Source organism: Myxocyprinus asiaticus, chromosome 21 (assembly GCF_019703515.2).
Source record: "Myxocyprinus asiaticus isolate MX2 ecotype Aquarium Trade chromosome 21, UBuf_Myxa_2, whole genome shotgun sequence".
Taxonomy (NCBI): Eukaryota; Metazoa; Chordata; class Actinopteri; order Cypriniformes; family Catostomidae; genus Myxocyprinus; species Myxocyprinus asiaticus.
The window spans coordinates 25,192,617-25,212,500 of NC_059364.1; the positions used below are offsets into that span (position 1 = coordinate 25,192,617).

At 37.9% G+C, this 19,884-nt stretch overlaps 2 protein-coding genes across 7 annotated transcripts in view; both read right to left on the reverse strand.

Moving 5' to 3' along the window:
* Positions 1 to 5,962: 5,962 nt before the first annotated feature.
* Positions 5,963 to 19,884, reverse strand: part of LOC127411800 (sorbin and SH3 domain-containing protein 1-like) — an 81,510-nt gene continuing 67,588 nt past the window's right edge. For 2 of the 6 annotated variants that reach the window (XM_051647582.1, XM_051647583.1), the window contains 11 exons: positions 16,051 to 16,136; positions 15,059 to 15,223; positions 14,874 to 14,920; positions 14,494 to 14,608; positions 14,281 to 14,406; positions 13,980 to 14,174; positions 12,358 to 12,897; positions 11,085 to 11,183; positions 10,379 to 10,563; positions 8,759 to 8,865; positions 5,963 to 8,552 (listed from right to left, as the gene is read on the reverse strand). In XM_051647582.1, the coding sequence (XP_051503542.1) occupies positions 8,485 to 8,552; positions 8,759 to 8,865; positions 10,379 to 10,563; positions 11,085 to 11,183; positions 12,358 to 12,897; positions 13,980 to 14,174; positions 14,281 to 14,406; positions 14,494 to 14,608; positions 14,874 to 14,920; positions 15,059 to 15,223; positions 16,051 to 16,136 (1,733 nt within the window). In that variant the 3' untranslated portion in view covers positions 5,963 to 8,484. Of the gene's footprint in view, positions 8,553 to 8,758; positions 8,866 to 10,378; positions 10,564 to 11,084; positions 11,184 to 12,357; positions 12,898 to 13,979; positions 14,175 to 14,280; positions 14,407 to 14,493; positions 14,609 to 14,873; positions 14,921 to 15,058; positions 15,224 to 16,050; positions 16,137 to 19,884 lie in introns of those variants that run through there. The other 4 variants (XM_051647584.1, XM_051647586.1, XM_051647587.1 and 1 more) reach the window with 4 other exon arrangements.
* Positions 16,164 to 19,884, reverse strand: part of LOC127411813 (sorbin and SH3 domain-containing protein 1-like) — a 6,438-nt gene continuing 2,717 nt past the window's right edge. Inside the window, exon 1 of the mRNA XM_051647612.1 lies at positions 16,164 to 19,884. This exon is cut by the window's right edge and continues 2,717 nt beyond it. Coding sequence (XP_051503572.1) covers positions 17,484 to 19,058 — 1,575 coding nt within the window. The 5' untranslated portion in view covers positions 19,059 to 19,884 and the 3' untranslated portion in view covers positions 16,164 to 17,483.

A 19,884-nucleotide genomic window follows, 5' to 3' on the forward strand; every position in this document is an offset into this window, starting at 1 on the left:
CGGTGTCACTCACACAAACACAAAATACCATCAGGGTAACACATGTGAAATTTAAATAATGCAGTAAACATTAACTAAACTACATCAAATATAACACAGAAAATCCCAATGTATGTAATATTAAAAATAAGAAGAAACATAACTATTCCCATAAAATATAATGAAATATGATGGATCATGCAGGGAATTGTGGGAACACCCAATTATTGTTTTATACTGTAATTTTAACAATAATTTACTGTAAAAAGTACATGTACTTTCTTGTTAAACAATGTACATTTTTACCATTAATTATACAGGAAAATCATACTTTTTACATCTAAAAAAATTAATTTTTACAACATATTATTGTAAAAACTACTGTATTGTCTTTTAAAATATATGAACAAATTTTATTGTATATTTTACAGTTAATATTCATTAATCATTTAATGTTTTATTTCTGTAGCATTTTTACAGTCTTCTACCATTAAAAGTACAGATATTTTTTACAGTGTGGATCACATTGTTCCTGCCGACTTGTGAAAAATATACTTTAACTGTTTGCTTCGCTTTTGTTTGTCTATAGAGCAGTAAAGATATTCTGGAATAGAAATGAGGGAAAGCTATTACATTATTACAGGCATGGGCGCTGAAGAATGAATAATATTATTATTTATTTCCAGAAAGTATACAGTATTTCTCCATTAGGAAAATAAAACGTTTAGGAATTACTCCTAGTTATGTCTCCTTAGTTGCCCTTAGTTAAAGGGGTTTCAAATTAGGACTGGCTGTAAAGCCTATGTATGGTGTTAAAAAATAATAATAATAATAATAATAATAATAATAATTTATTTACATTTACATTTTGCACAATATGAGCTATAAAAAAAAGCACTTAGATGTATTTTTGTTTCATACATTTCATAACAAGTTATTAGAAAAACATTAAAGGCTTTCTGAAGAGCATATAAAAATATTTGCACACTTAAAAATATATAATTTGTCTATGCATTATATAACAGAATATCAAACTAAGTGGCATTTAAAGAAATATGGCACAAACACATTTTTCAAGGGAATTTTCAACACAATTTCACAAAAATACGTTTATGTTCCCAAATTGTCCAAAAATATATGAAAAACAAATGTATTTGGACACTTTCTGGTTGTCAAACGTTAGTGGAATATGTTCTTAGTGTTCTTAGTGGTACACACCAGTGTGAACTTGATGGGAACTGACATAATACTTCACCTAAAAATGACGAGTTGGTTAAAAATAATTGCAAAAATGGCTCAGAAAAGTGAAATTAGTTCTTAGAAGCAGTCTAGAATCATTTGTTTGTATTGTAGATCACTTGGTGTGATATTTTGTTATCTGATGCAGTGTGACTTTAGCGTCCAATAGTCTCCAAAATAATTAGTGGGGCCCATGTAATTATTTTTCTACAACATATTAAAACAGGAGAAACCGTTTTGGTAGAAACTATTTAGCAGAGCAAAGGAACAGAGGAATTCCAGAGTCAGTAGATCTTTTCTGCCTCTTTTTATTGTAGATAGAGCTGATTATTCCATAGTAATTCCCAACCTCCTGCTGAGTGCACCTCTACTGCAATTAACAGTTTGCCAAGTTTGATCAATTATTCAAACTACAAAAGAAAAATAAATAAATAAGTAATGATTATTAGCCTGGATCTCTTCACTGTATTTAATCAGCAGAGTGCCGTTAGATCAAAGCAACGTACAAAGTATCGAGTGTCGGCACACTATCTACAATATCTACCCAGCAGGTGTAAAATAAAAGTGTGCTTTCTCAACAACAAAAAAAGATAAACTCTATGCAGGGAGCTATCCCTCTGGTTTTAAATTAACAATTCTAACTCCAGCAGAGTAGGTCAGTATATGGAATTTATTGTTAAAACATTAATGTTAAAATTTTTCAAGCTGCTTAGAGATACTGTTTTAAAATTGTGGCTAGATTATGCTTCATGATTAACTGTAGAAATGCATTTTATGTATATAATTTGTAATCAAATGTTTCATATATATATATATATATATATATATAAGGCATAAAACACTAAACACAGAGTCTAGTCCTTATAGTTTGAATTTGTCCCCACCACTGGCCTTCTGCTTTGTGTTTGTGAAATCTATATTTATTCACTGGCAACAGAGTATTACTTTAAACATGTAAACACAGCAAGCAAGACAAGTTGACATGGAAAAAAAAAAATATATATATATATATATATATATATACACTATATTGCCAAAAGTATTCGCTCACCCATCCAAATAATTGAATTCAGGTGTTCCAATCACTTCCATGGCCACAGGTGTATAAAATGAAGCACCTAGGCATGCAGACTGCTTCTACAAACATTTGTGAAAGAATGGGCCGCTCTCAAGAGCTCAGTGAATTCCAGCGTGGTACTGTGATAGGATGCCACCTGTGCAATAAGTCCAGTCGTGAAATTTCCTCACTACTAAATATTCCACAGTCACCTGTCAGTGGTATTATAACAAAGTGGAAGCGATTGGGAATGACAGCAACTCAGCCACGAAGTGGTAGGCCACATAAAATGACAGAGCGGGGTCAGCGGATGCTGAGGCGCATATTGCGCAGAGGTCGCCAACTTTCTGCAGAGTCAATCGCTACAGACCTCCAAAGTTCATGTGGCCTTCAGATTAGCTCAAGAACAGTGCGTAGAGAGCTTCATGGAATGGGTTTCCATGGCCGAGCAGCTGCATCCAAGCCATACATCACCAAGTGCAATGCAAAGCGTCGGATGCAGTGGTGTAAAGCACGCCGCCACTGGACTCTAGAGCAGTGGAGACACGTTCTCTGGAGTGACGAATCACGCTTCTCCATCTGGCAATCTGATGGACGAGTCTGGGTTTGGCGGTTGCCAGGAGAACGGTACTTGTCTGACTGCATTGTGCCAACTGTGAAGTTTGGTGGAGGGGGGGATTATGGTGTTTTTCAGTTGTTTTTCAGGAGCTGGGCATGGCCCCTTAGTTCCAGTGAAAGGAACTCTGAATGCTTCAGCATACCAAGAGATTTTGGACAATTCCATGCTCCCAACTTTGTGGGAACAGTTTGGGGATGGCCCCTTCCTGTTCCAACATGACTGCACACCAGTGCACAAAGCAAGGTCCATAAAGACATGGATGAGCGAGTTTGGTGTGGAAGAACTTGACTGGCCTGCACAGAGTCCTGACCTCAACCCTATAGAGCACCTTTGGGATGAATTAGAGTGAAAACTGCGAGCCAGGCCTTCTCGTCCAACATCAGTGTCTGACCTCACAAATGCGCTTCTGGAAGAATGGTCAAAAATTCCCATAAACACACTCCTAAACCTTGTGGAAAGCCTTCCCAGAAGAGTTGAAGCTGTTATAGCTGCAAAGGCTGGGCCGACGTCATATTAAACCCTATGGATTAAGAATGGGATGTCACTTAAGTTCATAAACGTCTAAAGGCAGATGAGCGAATACTTTTGGCAATATAGTGTATATATATATACATATATATATATATATTATAAACTTTAAATCTTTAAAGTTTTAAAACTTTAAAGAAACATTTTTTGATTGATTAAAATTATTTATAAATTCTATTTAAAATAAAATGACAGTCTTAAACCCCCAAATTTCTCAAAACATTTTATTTACATACATGTACCAATTGTTACTGAAAACAAAACAAAACATCTGTTAATTTAGAAGTAGGTAGAGGATTGAATTGCACTTGTACAGACCTTAAATGGCAACTGTGAGGGCACTGTGCATAAACTTATCACCAATGATACATTTATGTTGAGCTTTGCGGGTTCTCCCCTACTGTTTCAATATTTATGGATTATATCTTTGATCAAGAAAATTACACATATCAAAATCATTGGTGAACAAACAGTAGACGCACAATTGGTGTTAAATGACTTGAAGAATTAAATAAACTGAATTTACCACCTATGGTTGGGGAGAATTAGTTGGTAGTAATTCAGTGTCACATAATCAGCATCCTACTGTGTGTGTTTTTGCCTTCACTCAATTTACCGTTTCCTCAGTTATACTTTAATTGCAAACATCTCAGACTGCAGGGGTTTCACGGTACCACATACCCTCATGTTTGGGCGTTATTGTGTTTGTATTGCATCATATTGTGCCTTTAGTGTTACATTTGTGTTTTGTCTGTTTTTATTAAGGCCTAATTAAGGATGTCTGGTGTGAACGGCTCTCTTGAAGTCATTTCACAGCATCTCTATTGAGTTATGGTCTGGGCTCTGATTGGGCCACTCCAAAAGGTGGATTTCCTTTTTTTTTTAAGCCATTCTGTTATGGATTTACTTTGATCTTTAGGGCCATTGTCCTGCTGCATCACCCAATTATACTGAGCTTCAGCTGGTGCAGCCACCCTGACATCCTGTAGGATATATTGATAAACTTAGAAATTCATTTTTCCCTTGATGATGGCAAGCAGTCCAGGCCCTGAAGCAGCAAAGCAGCCCCAAATCATGATGCTCCCTTCACTGAACTTCACCGTTGGGATGATGTTTTCATGTTGGTATGTGGTGCCCTTTTTATGCCATACGCAGTGCTGCATGTTCTTCCAAAACAATTCAACCTTAGTTTCATCAGTCCACAAAACATTTTCCCAGTAGCGTTGTGGAGTGTCAAGGTGGTCTTTGGTAAACTTCAGGCTCATAGCAATGTTTTTGTTGGAAAGCAGCAGCTTCCTTTGTGGTGTCCTGCCATGGACACCATGCCTGTTCAATGTTTTCCATATAGTAGACTTATGAACAGAGATGTAAACCAGTTCCAATGATTCCTTTATGTCTTTAGTTGTCACTTTAGGGTTCTTTTTAACATCACTGAGCAATCTGTTGTGTGTCCTTTCAGTCATATTGGCTGGACGGCCACTTCTACAGAGAGTAGCCACAGTACTAAATAGTCTCCATTTATAGACAGTTTGTCTAACTGTGGACAGATGAATATCTAAGCTCTTTGAGATAACTTTGTAACCCTTTCCAGCTTTATGCAATGCAACAATTCATGACCATAGGTCTTCCGAGTTCTCTTTTTTTGTGAGGCACAGTCCACATCAGCAGATGCTTCTTATGAATAGCAAACTCAAAATTTTTGAGTGCTTTTAATAAGTCAAAGTAGCTCTAACCCAGACCTCCAATCTCATTTCATTAACTGGATGCCAGGTTTCCCAACTCCTGACTCAAATTAGCTTTTGTTGACTTCATTAGCCTAGGGGTTCAAATATTTTTTTCCAATCTACTCTGAATGTTTGAATGATGTATTCAGCGTGTACAAGAACAATACAATAATTTATGTTAGTTAAAACAGATTGTGTTTGTTCATGATTGTAACTTAGATGAAGCTCAAACCTAATTTTAAGACAAAGTTAAACATAAATGCAGGTAATTCCAAAGAGTTCTCATACTTGCCACTGTAGATGTAGATAGATAGATAGATAGATAGATAGATAGATAGATAGATAGATAGATTTGAAATAATTATTTTTTATTCTAAATAGTATAATTCATTTTGAATGAGAAGTGATTGTACTAGTAATAATGATTAATTCAAACTCACAATTTAACTCAGTTCCTATTCAGCTCAGCTGAAGACAAATACATAGCTTGCATAGCTCTGGATTTCAAATATAATTAGTTACAGTTTTGTTGTTTGAAACCTTATTTTTGCACACAACTTAAATTACTCTTCGTCCAAAGGGGTTATGTATGGTCTGTCTGCCCTCTGCTGGACATACACAGTACTGCACAAAAATCTAATTAATACAAAGAGTGCAGCATGATGATATCAGATATTTATAAAGTTAAGAAGGACTTATTGAACTGCTGAGGAGATATGGGGTTTAAGCTGAAATGTATCTCTCATCAGCTTGGTCCAATCATGCCACCAAAAATCCATGTGCACATCAAGATAAATAAACAAACTGGGTCAGTCAAAAGCTGTAGTTGTTTATTAAATATTGCATAATGAGGAACTCACAGCAGTAAATAGTGTTTTAAAATAGTTTTAATTGTAACAGCACTGCAAATAAACATAAACAAACAAAAATATTCCAAAATCCACCTCTGCACACAGATCACAAAGTAATAATTATACATTACGCATCTTGGGTGTCAACTCACACTCTTGAATAACTCAGGTGATTGGAGAAAAGAACTTGGTTATTGTCTCCTGTGAAACACTTGGATCAAAATAGTAATAATATCCTTAAATGTAACCTATGTTTACTTCAAGGCAAAACATAAAATGAGGCACATTTCAATGAAGCCATGAGACAGAAAGGGATTTAAATCCCAACACAGTGTCAGAATCACTGGTTCAGTCATACAAGACTGCCTGTGTTAAACAAATCTCTGTGCTTTCCTAATATTATTCATATAATATAAACTGTAATATTTATAGAGGTTGCTGTAACTTCAATCACTTACATTCATTTGTACTTTACATATTTACAAATCTGATAGAATAGGAAAACTTTGAATTTAAACTTTGTTCATGTCCAAGTTTCAGGTATCTCAGAAAACTACATTCAAGTATGCTACGCTATATTATAAGAGGCCAAAACACATATTTTCAAGTTCATATTCAATAGAGATCATGTTTTAATTTCTTGTCGATCTTCTATGTGATTATTTCTTGACAAATGTTTAGCAACAACCACTGTTTAAAAAAAGGAAAAATCTAGATACTAAATACATGTGTCTGCTCACATGAGATTTTCCATGTCTGTTTCTGAATTGGACGGAAGGCTTTTTGCAAGTGTAAGAGTCGCAGTCAGTTAGACAACCCTCATACTCTCTAGCAGCACATTATCTGGCATTATATGGAATGGACCGTATAAAACTAAAGGGGAGATTCAAAGAGATTCAATTGTCAAAAGTCTCAAGAGTATCATAGGGAGGAAACCCAAATATGATATGTTTTAGGATTAGTAATTCTACTTCTTAAACGGAAGCAAAAGCAAATCTACAACCAAAGTAGAAGTTAAATACATTCAGATAAGGAAGACTAAAATCGCATCAATGGAAACTATTCCACATCAGAGTTTGAATGAAACAGAACACAGCGGTCCAGATATAGCATCCTCTACTATGAATGGCACTTTAAAAATGAGATACAGTAATCTTATATGCATCATCGATTCCATATTCTGACATTACTGCAGTTATAACACTATGTAAATGTCAATATCATTGGGTACCTGGATTAAGATCGAGCCTTGTTTTAAATAAGGTAAGAACACTGCTCGTCAGACTCATAATACACTCTTCAGAACAACCAAACCAAAAATGGATGATTGAAATAGAAAAATATACACTATTCAGGCAAATAAATAGGATGTTTTGAGGCAAAGCGTTTTTGAATTCAAAGACCAGAATTGTCTAAATATGAGTTTGGTTTTGTTTAGTAGGGGTTTCGTTTAAGCCCTTCACCTCACTACAATAATAGAGCTAAAACAAAGCTTGTCTCTTTTTTTGTTATTAATTACTAACTTGTATTTATAACTGGAGTTTTTAGAGTTGGTCACTGCATTCCTGTAATCTTATGAACCTTAAAATGTGAGAGTACAGTAAGTGCTGAGAAGCTGAAAGCATGCTGCATCAAAACTTTCCTTTGACACCTCTACAAGTCTGCAATGCAAGTTGCTGTTGAACATCATATGAGCTAAGAGTCTAATATCCTTTTTAACAATACAAACACTGAGAGATATTACATATTTTTGATGTCAACAATTGGCTTTGCTTGGATTTGAAAATACTTTGCAGAAGTTAAGCTAACGTTGTTGTCTCTTCCAATGCTTTGAGAGAATTTTGAGGCCACATCGGAATATAAATTAAAATCACGCTCTTTAAAAGAATGTGCCATAAATCTGCATTTCAAAAGCAAAGGGAGTGAAACATTTAATATAAACACTTAAAACTCTTTCTATGATCCCTTCACAGATTCCAGAACCCATCACTGTAACACTTAATATGGACACCTTCGGGTGCGTTCAATACACTGTCATCACATTTATAGCAAATATAAATTTTAAAATGTAATACATTTTTAGTAATGTTTGTAATGTCAGGTATGTGAAGGTAAAGTTATGCACTGGACTTCAGTACAATTTGCAGCTGTAAACTTACTAAAACCCTTTTTTCTTCAAGTCGGATATTTTACATTAATGGCTTTAAACTGAATCCGAGCAGGTTCAAGAAACAATCATTCAATGATTAATTTTTTTTTTTTTTAAATGCTATTTTGACACTGTATGTTCTTTGTCGACATGCCGCAAACCTCACTGATCACATACCTGTGACATTCATTTGGGCAAGATACAGTTTCAAGATTCAAGAAGGGAAGGAGAAGTCTTCATTTGATGTCAACAGGTAGAGTGTCCCAAACAGGTCAGGCTGCTTAAGTATAGTGCTATAATCTCTTTATACAAACCATGATTTGTTAAATTATGTCATGTCACAAATTAACAGCTTTCACATAATTTCCTGGAAAAGTGCCAAACTGTTTTGTCCTCTTCGATGTACCTGCATGGAGAAGCCAATACATATATTACAGACATTGAGTCTGTGGCCAGAAAACTAAAATAAGCCAATTGTACAACTCCAAAACAAAGCTTTAGAATACTGGTTGAAGGAAGACTGATTTAGTAGCACTGTAGTGTTGTAGGTATTGATTTAATATAGGAGAGATGATTCTCTAGAGAATTAATACAATGAGAAATAACACATACCCACAAACCAGCCATCATCACATTTCTCCATGACGCTGACCATGTCTCCTTCCTGTAGTTCCAACTCATCATTATTCTGAGGCACATAATTGTACAGAGCCTGAAATCTACACCAGAGAACAACACATCATCACATATGGAGCACATACTGGAAACTATAGCACAAATCACATTTTATTGACCAAATTTTAAGGCATTTTCAGTCTTATTGTACATCACTTGTCCACCTACACATAACCATTCTGTCAGTTTAAAGATAGAAAACTTAAATTTTCCATAAATTAAAGAAAACAAAAGTTTACAATAACTTGGGTAACAGGATTGAATGCTTTAAATTCAGTTAATAATTTGTATTAAATTTTTTATTTTATTTGGAGTGCAGGTCTACAGAGCCCCTTAGAGGATAGGGCAGGATTTTTTTTTTTTCTGAAATAGTTTTGCACGCCCTCGCAATAAGTTTTGCTTTCCCTCTAAATACGTTTTGCATACCATTGCAATAAGTTTTGCATCCCCTCACCATAGTTTGCGTTCCCTCACAATAAGTTTTGCGTCCCTTCACAATAGTTTGCTTTCCCACACAATAAGTTTAGCATCCCCTCACAATAGTTTGCGTCCCCTCACAATACGTTTTGCGTCCCCTCACAATAGTTTGTGTTCCTTCACAATAGTTTGTATCCCCTCGCAATGAGTTTGCATTCCCTCGCAATAAGTTTTGCATTCCCTCACGATAGTTTTGCATTCCCTCGCAATAAGTTTTGAGTGCCCTCTCAATAGTTTGCGTTCTCTTGCGATACATTTTACGTGCCCTTGCAATAGTTTGCGTTCCCTCGCAATAAGTATTGCAACCCCTCACAATAAGTTTTGCATCCCCTCATAATAGTTTGCGTTTCCTCACAATAAGTTTTGCATTCCCTCGCAAAAGTTTTGCGTCCCCTCGCAATAGTTTTGCATCCCCTTTCAATAAGTTTTGTGTGCCCTCTCAATAGTTTGCGTTCTCTTGCGATACGTTTTACGTGCCCTTGCAATAGTTTGCGTTCCCTCGCAGTAAGTATTGCAACCCCTCACAATAGTTTACATTCCCTCACAATAAGTTTTGCATCCCCTCACAACAGTTTGCGTTCCCTCACAATAAGTTTTGCATTCCCTCGCAAAAGTTTTGCGTCCCCTCGCAATAGTTTTGCATCCCCTTTCAGTAAGTTTTGTGTGCCCTCTCAGTAGTTTGCATTCCCTCACAATAAGTTTTGTGTTCCCTCGCAATAGTTTGCATTCCCTCGCAATAAGTTTTGCATCCCCTCGCAATAGTTTCGCGTCCTCTTGCAATAACTTTTGCTTGCCCTCTTAATACTTTGCATTCCCTCGCAATAAGTTTTGCATTCCCTCGCAATATATTTACCATGGTTTTACTACAGTAACAATAAACAGGGAATGTAAAACATATTGTGAGGGAACACAAACTATTGCGAGGGAACGCAAAACTTATTGCAAGGGCCTCAAAACTATTTCAGAAAAAAAATTCCCGCCCTGTCCTCTAAGCGCCTCCATACTGGTCAATTAAAATTCAGTAAAACCACATAAACACACAGATGCACACATAAACACACTGAGGTATATCAAACTTACATCCCACAGCTCATGCGTCCAGGCTCTGGGCTGCTGCTCTGCGACAGGGGTTGCTGGGAAATGATGAGAGAGTGTTTACTGGAAGGAGGCAGGAGTCTGTGGGCAGAGTCTACAGGGTGTGACAAAGTGCTGCAGTACCTCACTGAGGTCTCTGCAATATTCATGATCTCATTACATACTGCCTCCTATTGGTGGAAGAGGGTCAGCACAAGAAGTGGCCACAAACCAGGAAGTGAGGTCAGTCATTCAGATGGAAATTTGAGTTTGAGGAAGGGGCGGCGTGGTTAGAGAAAATAGGAATGGAAGTCCGGTAAGTTACAGTGCAGAAAGGAGGAAATGTCCATTAATACCAGGAAAGCCCGAAGTGATGGTAGTGTCCAGAAGATAAGCATGGAATTGTGAGACAATAGGAGAGTGCATATGGAAGGAGTGAAAGATAGGACAGGTTTATTTGCAAGGCATATTACCATAGAGATTTGTCATGCACTATATGTGTGAGTTTCAGGATTAGATATCACATAAAATAAAACATTGGGATGAGCTTCATGATTGGCTGTGCTGTGTTTCGTAAGGGCCAATCAAAATAGATCATGAAACTGCTCATATTCCATTCATAATCACTCAATACAGGTGGCTTAAGAAATAAGTATGGACCAGTATGTATCTTTCAAGTGGAGTTATAATGACTTAATGAATGTCAATTTACCGTAAATGAATTGGCGTTCATGTTGTTGTCTTGGATGTCAAACAGCATGACAGGACTTCTTGAAGATCGCCTGTAATATTCTTCATCATTCTTCAATAGCTGTGGGGGGAAAAAGAATGTGAATGAAATATCTGCCTCTTTTTCAGATTTACACCTTTAAATGTCTGCGAAAAATGGTTCATATTCATGGTTTAAGGCTCAGTTGTGAAGTATTAACACAAAGACAGTATAGTTGGCATTTGATCAGTCCATTATTTTATTTTATTTATCTCTGTTCAGAGGACTTAAATACGACCATATCAACAATTACAAATTATTAGAATAAAACTGTTAGTTAGTTGCAGTCACCACATTTCTTATAAATCTTCAAACAAACATTAGTGTCAAATCATGCTGGGATGCTTCATATAGAACAAAAAGGAGGATTTCCCCCCCCATTTCAACCTCATCATCACCTTTACTGTAAGAAAAATGTAACAATATTTCTTTCAGTTTGAAAGCAGACTCAAGATGCCGGAAATTGTTGTCAAACAGCTAGGCACATTATATTTTATTCATCCATTTAAAAGCTTTTTCTAAGCATTCTTACTGTAAATATAATTATTTTGACATTTCTCTAAAAAGTAATAAAAAAATAATAATTTGAAGATATCTTTCCAAATTGCCATCTCTGTTTGGCACAGTAATGAAGTGGGTATTTAAACACACTGTTATCTCTAGATTTGTATCAGACATGCATAATTTCAACAACAGGCAACAGGAAAATAAATATCAACATCCAAGATTCATGCTAGCAGTATAAGAGGTTCATGCAGCAGTTCCTTTTAAACTGTGTTCTCTCAACAGGGTGAAAGCCTTGAAAGTGTTTGCTAACTCACTAACATAATCAGATTATTGGGTCAGTTATTGTTCCCGATTTCAGCCTGTTAGATCCACAACTTGTGCCAAACGGTGACCTTCCATAGAAATAGTTCATACAAAAATGAAAATTCTGTGATCATTTACTCAGCCTCCAAACCCATCCCTCTCTTTTCTCAGTGGAACATGAATGACAGCCTCAGTCACCATTCACTTTCATTGTATGGTCAAAAGATGCAATGACAGTAAATGGTGACTCAGGCTAACATTCTGCCTAAAATCTCCTTTTGTGTTCCACAGAGGAAAGAAAGTCATAGTGGTTTGGACCAACATAAGAGTGAGTAAATGAACTATCCCTTTAAGTTTAGGTATGACTGGCACCTTGAAAAAACACACCACACCATGCAGAAGATACCTCTGCTGGGCTATTGCCCCTGCTGTAAGGAGCCTTGCGGAGGCTGCCAGCCCTGTCTATTTCTGCCCCATCCCCTTCCTGTAACTCCTGATCCAGCCTGATGCCCCCAGTAAGCCAACCCTCAAGCCCAGCACCCCCACAGGGACTCAGGCTGCGGGAGAGGCGAGGAGAAGGTGGGGAAAGGAAGAAGTCCTCCCCTTGAGGTGGAGTGAAGGTGAGGAATGGGGTGGCCGAGCTGGGGCGGGGTGGATAGGGTGGGGGTAAAGGAGAGCTGGATGGAGTTGCCATTGGGGAGACAAAGTAGGGGCTACTGCTGATGGGAGGCACAGGGCTGGCAGACAAAGAAGGGGGCAAGTATTCACCCAAGCGGTATAGAGTGCTTGGCAGAGGGGGAAGTGGTGGGGTGGGTGCAGCTGGAGGGCTGCTGCTGACTCCGCCCACAGTGAGAGAAATCCACTCGTTGGAGATGGCATGGACTTCAGGGGAGATAGAACGGCGAGGAGACCGGGGCAGAGGGAGGGGGGAGGTGGTGAGACTTGGCTGTTGGAGGATAAGGCCAGGTGTCAGGAGGAATGAGATGGAAAGAAAAGAAACAATAAAGAAAAGAAGGGAAGGGAGAGGTAAAACATAATACATATAGAGAAAAAAATATTAAATATTAAAGCTGAAGAAAGTAATTTCTGTGACACTAGCATCACCAAACAGAATTGCAAAAATAATGACTGTTTTGAAACAGATTTCCCAAATATTCCCCCTATTGGCTGAGCAAACAAAGAGTCCCGCCCCAAACTCGCACAATTAGTTGAGTCAATAGCCGTGTTTCCAATATCGGGCCAAATGAGAGTGTGCTAGTGATTGTCAGGGCCAGTTGCGTTCCTACTGTCACTTCCAGGGCTTCATCGTGCCTCCTCGGGACTGCCTCGGGGCCAACAGCCACCCTGGATTACCCTTGGCCAAAGAGGGCCAACTGGCGATTGAGGCAGGGTCAAAGGCGGAGTATATTGTCGCCAAACTTGTCAAGTTTTGTTTCCAGTGCACAATGGTACAGGTTCGAAAAAAAAAAAAAAAAAGTGCGGGCACAGTACAAATCCATGGACTTCGAGGGCTTGCTAGTCTACAGAGTCTGATACCTCAGCTTGATTTTCCCTCTTGCTTGTGAAATGGGTGGGGTGTGTGGTGCTGGCACCAGGGCGGCGTATTAAGTGCGGGTTTTAGGGCAACACTGGAGGGCTATTAGCCGGTGGTGGGAATGCAGATCTATTTTGGTCTCGTGGCTCGAAGTCCGAGGCTATTGGCCCCAGTTGACCAGTTGATAGCCCTGGCTTGCACTGGCACGGTAGTGGAAAAGAGGCTAATGTTGCTGTGTCAGGCTGGTCAGGACACTCTAACTGCACTAAATAGCCAGTATTTACACTCTACGGGGAACTAAACATACAAATGGCTTACATACAGATGTTTCTGCATATTATTTGGGATAGAAGGAAGTACTTTAACATTGAAAAAATTACACACGTCAGCTTTAAATAAATGAAAATAATGGGAAAATGAGTGATGAAAACAATTCACAAAAGTTGAAAGAAAATTATCATCAGATTGGGTGGAGGATGTTGTCAGTTCTTTACCTGTGGAGATGCATTAGTGCTCCGATGTGGTGACTGGCTGATAGGTGGATCTGGGTAGTCAATTCCATTTTTAACTCGGGGTCTCTTGTGCACCTCTATGTAGGTGACCGGGAAGATGCCTTGCCGGTTAGTGCCAGAAATTTTGCCTTCATACCAGTTTTCATCTACTCTACGAATAAGTGTAATACGCTCCCCCTATAGGCAAGGAAAATAATTTTAATCAGCTCCTGCAGACTTCAAATATACTATGGTATGAGTTAAAAACAAAGTTCCATTAAAATCCTAAAACAGTGTGGATTACCTTTCTGAAAGACATTTCTACTGCAGTGTCACCATTGAAATTGAAACGAGCAATAGCTTCTCCATATTCCAATACCTTGACCGGAGCACTCTTTTTGGGCTGAGCCTTCTCTGTTGGGGGCAAGAGCTGGAGAAATAGCATTACAGGAGTGAGAGAGGTTACCCTACACCAAATAAACTCATCAGTACAAATAAATGGATTAAATAAATGTACCTCAACGTAGCTGCGTGGAAAAATTCCAACTCTCCCATGATGCTCTCCCTCAAACCAGTTCTGGTCAATCTGCCGATAGATGTATACAATATCTCCCTTTTGAAATGGTAGTTCCCTGACAAAAGAGAATCAGAATCTGGTTTGATTACATTTGTAATGCAGTGTTCACAAAATTCAGCTCTTGAATTTCAGAGACTCGTGTCAGTATTTACACGGGCCATAAAAATCATGTACAGTTTTCTATCCTGTATTGATGTTTTTCCTAATGAAACAGGTAGTTGAAAGTATTTTTTTTATTATTGCTTTTAGTTTACGTCAATTTTGATTTGATGGGGTTTTTATGTACTGGCATCCTTACATCTGAGTAATAAAACACTTACTTTAGAGTTTCGGCTCTGAAGTCAAATCGTGCCAGAGCAGGAGTCCTCTGCAGACAATAAGAGGCATATTAACCATTAAAACTTTAGACTTCATCCATTATATTAAAGAAACTTTATTTGTCACACAAAAAGACAGTCAGATTCAAACAGGATCATTTTGAAGCATGAGAGAGAAGATATCTCACCTCTATGGTTTTCCTCTTCTCTTTCTCATTAATAACCAGCAGGTCACCGAAGCGGTCGTTAGTGATGAACTGTTGATGAGTCACAACAAGCCCAGCATGTCTGCGAGCGGCTGTGTCTGCCTCTTCCTGCTCGCGCTTCAGCCGTCTCTGCTCTTCCAGAATTTTCTGTACAAAGAAATGGACTTTTAATTCACTCACAGAGTTTATGCCTATTATTGTACTGTTACTAATCAGTTCACAGCAAAAGGTGACTTTATCAAACAAACCATTCATCATATGTCCACCATTATAATCAGTTTGTTAATAAATTACACAATTTATATACAGTGGCCCAAAAAAGTATTTGGACACTTAAACCACACTTAAAATTATATGAATCTCATGGCTTTAGATATCAAAATATCAAACTAAGTGCCTTTTTTTAAATAAAGATATGCAAACTTTTTAAGCAAAGCATATCATAAAACATTTGTTAGGTTTTAATTTATATTACAAAATATTTATTGTTCAAAATAAAAAAAAGAAAGAAAGAGAAGTACTTGAACACTTTCTGGTTGTCAGACTTCTTGCCCATAGGTAATGTGATGAAGTAAACCTGTGGTTACACTACTAGGACATTTGTTTGAACTAGAGGGAAACTTCATACTGTACATCCACTAAAATCACTTTTCCACCAGCTGTTTAAAAGTAATTGCAAAAATGGCTAAGAAAGGTGAAGCTAGTTCTGAGAAAAGCTCTAGCGTCACTTGATTTGAGATTTTGTTATCTAAAGCAATGATATTCATACAATTTAAAGTGTGGTTGAAGTGCTCAAATTCTTTTTTGGACCACTGCATTTTCCAAAGCTAGATCAGAAGATCCACAAATCAGAACCGTAAAAAAATTAATGTATAAATTTTAAACAAGCTTGATAATTTATTCATAAAAAATCTCTAACTATGAAATTTGATAGACAGAAAAGCCTACAGAAAATGTCATAACAAATATGTCACCTCTTTATCTCCATAGCGTTTAAGGGCTGTCTCTTCCGAGTTCTCTCCATGATCTCCTTGGCTTAAAGGGTGTGAAGAATCCGAGTCTGTTTGAGAAAACACAGGATTCAGTTTCTGTTCCCATAAGTAGCACAATTATATTAAGTATTTTTAGCATGATAAGAGTGTGCCGTGATTCAAATCCGTCTTGGCACATGTATTGCACAACTCTTGATAGCTCTGATTTAAATAGCCAATTCATAAAGAGCACTGAAAGAGCCTATGTGGATGATATAGCTGTGGACACACTGGATAGGACAAAAATAAAACAAAATGTTAAATAAAACATACTGTATAACCAAAATTCTGTTAAAATGCAATGGCTTAGACATCTTACAGCTTAAAATTACAATTAATTCATGCGTCTAAGTATTTAATTTAAGTACAATACTTAGTGTTTTAAGATCTGTATGAGAATTAGCCATGGTCTATCAAAATAAAAAGGTTGAGAGAATGCATCAAAATGTAACATTATGAAGTGATATGGAGTGGCTTAACAATGTGCAAATACACAACATTATGACAATCCTTTCACAAATGTGTGACGTGGTATGTATAATGTAGCATTGGAAATAGAAAATTAAGTGTGACCCAAGTGTGTAATAATAAATAAAAATGATAATAAATTTAAAAAAAACATAACTGCCATTTGAGTATAAATACTATTAGCAATATACGTATGTCTTTTAATTTTAAGATCAAATCTGTGAGGCTGTTATTTGCAAGTTATCACAGCTCTAAATTAAGGAAACTTTCATAAGATGTTCAAGTTGTAAGTACATGGAACACTGTTTTATGTTCATACTGCATCTGTTAAGGAAAAACATGGGAGCCCTGAAATCTTTTCTAAAGCTAGCAACAAACTTAATGATGGGTAGATTCAAAATTCTTCTCAGGGTTCATCATTGGGTGACGGATGATAATGTGTTTTTAAACAAAAATTCTGGAATCTAGGAACACTCTGTTAACATATTCTCGACAAGGGAAAATTATAGAGATTCTATCATCATTTACTTACCCTTGTGTCATTCCAAACCCGTATGACTTTCTTTTGTTTGTGGAACACAAAAGGTGATTTTAGGCAGAATGTTAGCCACACTCACCATTCAGTTTCATTGTATGGAAAAAATTATGCAAGGAAAGTGAATGGTGACTGAGGCTGTCATTCTTCCTAACATCTCCTTTTGTGTTCCACAGAACAATTAAAGTAATTCGGGTGAGTAATATATATGATGACAGAATTTTCAGAATTTAAATTTTCATGAACTATCCCTTTAAGTCTCATCTTAGTTTGTTGCAAATTTTAGACACAGAACTATAAAGATATTAAAAAATTATAGTCTTAAATGGCTGACGTGGAAGTCTGAAAATAAAAGAAGTGATATGGCACACTTTTACACAACACAATGGAAATGAATAAAATGCCAGTTTGGTTGCAAACCACACAAAGTTGGCCACACAATGCACACTACAGAAATTAAAAAAGTAAAGTCACTTGGTGATGACAGAAGAGCAGACAGGAGAGAAAAAAGGAGTGTGGAAAATCTGACACTCATGACACTCTTAGTATAGCCACCTTCAGAGGTATCTTTATTGGCTTCTGTGCATTCCACATCTGTAAGGTCATCTGAGTTGCACCCCTCACAGGGAGAACTTTCTTCATTACTGAGCCTATCCAGCACCTCCAAGGAGGACAGGCGCTGCGGAATGACAGGCCTTGGCCTAGGAGTGAAGAGACGGTTCTCCATCGGGTCTCCAGCCATTGGTTTCATGGCAGTGAGAGCGCAAGTCTTTTTGGCCTGTTGACTATGTAGTGATCTCCTTAAGGAGAAAGGGGCTGGGCCCATTAGAAGCAAGTTTCTTGGAGGAGAACATCTCTTCTCTTGCAGGGTGTTGGCCTGTTGTCGCTCATGCCTGAGGATTGTGGTGAAACGGGTGCAGGAGGCTGGGCAGGTGCCTTTGCACTTGCTTTGTTTGAGGTGTAGGGGGAAGTTATCATGGTGGAAATGTTGGTTATGGTGACCTGTGGGTTCTGAGGTTGTGTCTTTGGCAGCATCATGTGTACAACTGCCTGTCTCCTCTGATTTGCTCTCATTTTCCAAAGGGGAGTCAGTTCTTGAGTTGTGGTTCTGCTCAGAGGTGATCAAGCACTCTACTGAAACAGAAGCTTCCTCTTTGTGGGCCTGGTCCTCTGGATCTATTTCTGGGCAGTCCTCAGTGTGTGCAGGCCCTGGCATGACCAGAGTCTCTGCTGAGATAGCAGATTGGAGGAAGCAGAGTGGTGCAGGGCTATGGCAAGGGCTTGGGTTACTAGGGAGTATGGGCATCGAGGCAGAGCGTGTGGGGGCAGAGTTGGTACGCTGAATGATGCGCTCAAACTCCATCACCCGGAACGTCACGGCTTCTCGAGGGATGATCTCGGCCCTCTCCATGGTAATGACACCCCCTGGCTTCTCGAAAAGGGAAGCCAGGCAGCGGACACTTCCATGGGAACTGGAACCCAGGGAGCTTGGCCTCTGAATGTTATGCATGTTCCGATAGAGAGCAGAGAACTCAGCCGTACTCCTCACAGATCCCACAACGGATCCATTTTTGTAAAGGTTCCTGCTCTCGGGTGAACAGCAGCCCTTGGAAGCTGAGTTTAACCTGTGATCGCTATCTGTTGTATCTCCATTCTGGTGCAGATCCTCACAGCTGTGTGCTTTGGGCCGCTGTGTTGGCTTGGTCCATCTCTCCTGGCTCTCATCAGTAGTGATAGTAGATAGTTTGGGCTTAAACTTGGAGGGAAGAATTTGAGGGATGCAGGCTTTGGTGGCAGACAAGGGCTTTTTAGTCTTATATTGAGAAACTAGTGCATTACTGGCAAGAACTGAGTGACTATTTACAGAGGAGCAGGGTGAAATCATACAGCCATCCCCACCTTTATAATCCATTGGCAGGCATGCAGGATAACAGAACAAACAGTGCATTAGATTACACTTGCGACAAGCATAAACACAATAGTACCACACAACTAGCAACTATGGTAGAAAATAACACCTTTTCTTTCTTTGAGGAAATGAAATTGCTTAAGAAATTTGGAGCATCAAAAGTACACTCAGTAATTTTTTCCTAATTTTAAAAGGTTTCACTCCTAAAGAAATGAACAGTAATTTTGAAACTTATGTAAAAATCATGGGCACTCACATGAGATAAAGACATATAATTTACCTATAAAAGCTGTTTTATTCTATGGAGAGGTTCCCCTCATGGGGGCTGCCATGTTGGGATCACATGACCAGCTGAATACTACTCGCTTAATCTCTATAACACCCTCTTATTGGACAGTTTCACTCATGGATTAAATTAATCATGGCTGATTTTGAATAGTAATTGTTTTTACAATGGTATCTGTAACTGAAATCTGTTGTGTTTGAATGATGCTGCATCCATTCCTCTAGGTGTCACTGTAAGTCCAACATGACTTCCATATTGACCAGCACAACATAAACAAAACTTACTGAGTACATCTCTAAAGCAGGGTGCTATAAACTCTTATGTAAAGCCTCAGTGTAGTACATCTAGGATAGTTTCATGATTTAACTTTTAAAATATAAAAAATACATATAAAACAATCTAAAAACTCGTGAAGCACTGTTATGGAAGCAAAATAAATTCAACATTACTTACATTAAAAAGAATAGCATGTAAATAATAAGCATGTTCTGGAACTTGAAATCTTTTTTAATGTGCTGATTTCATTTTGAAATCTGCCCTTGATCTGTTTAACAAATGTAAGACCAGGAGACTGTTGAA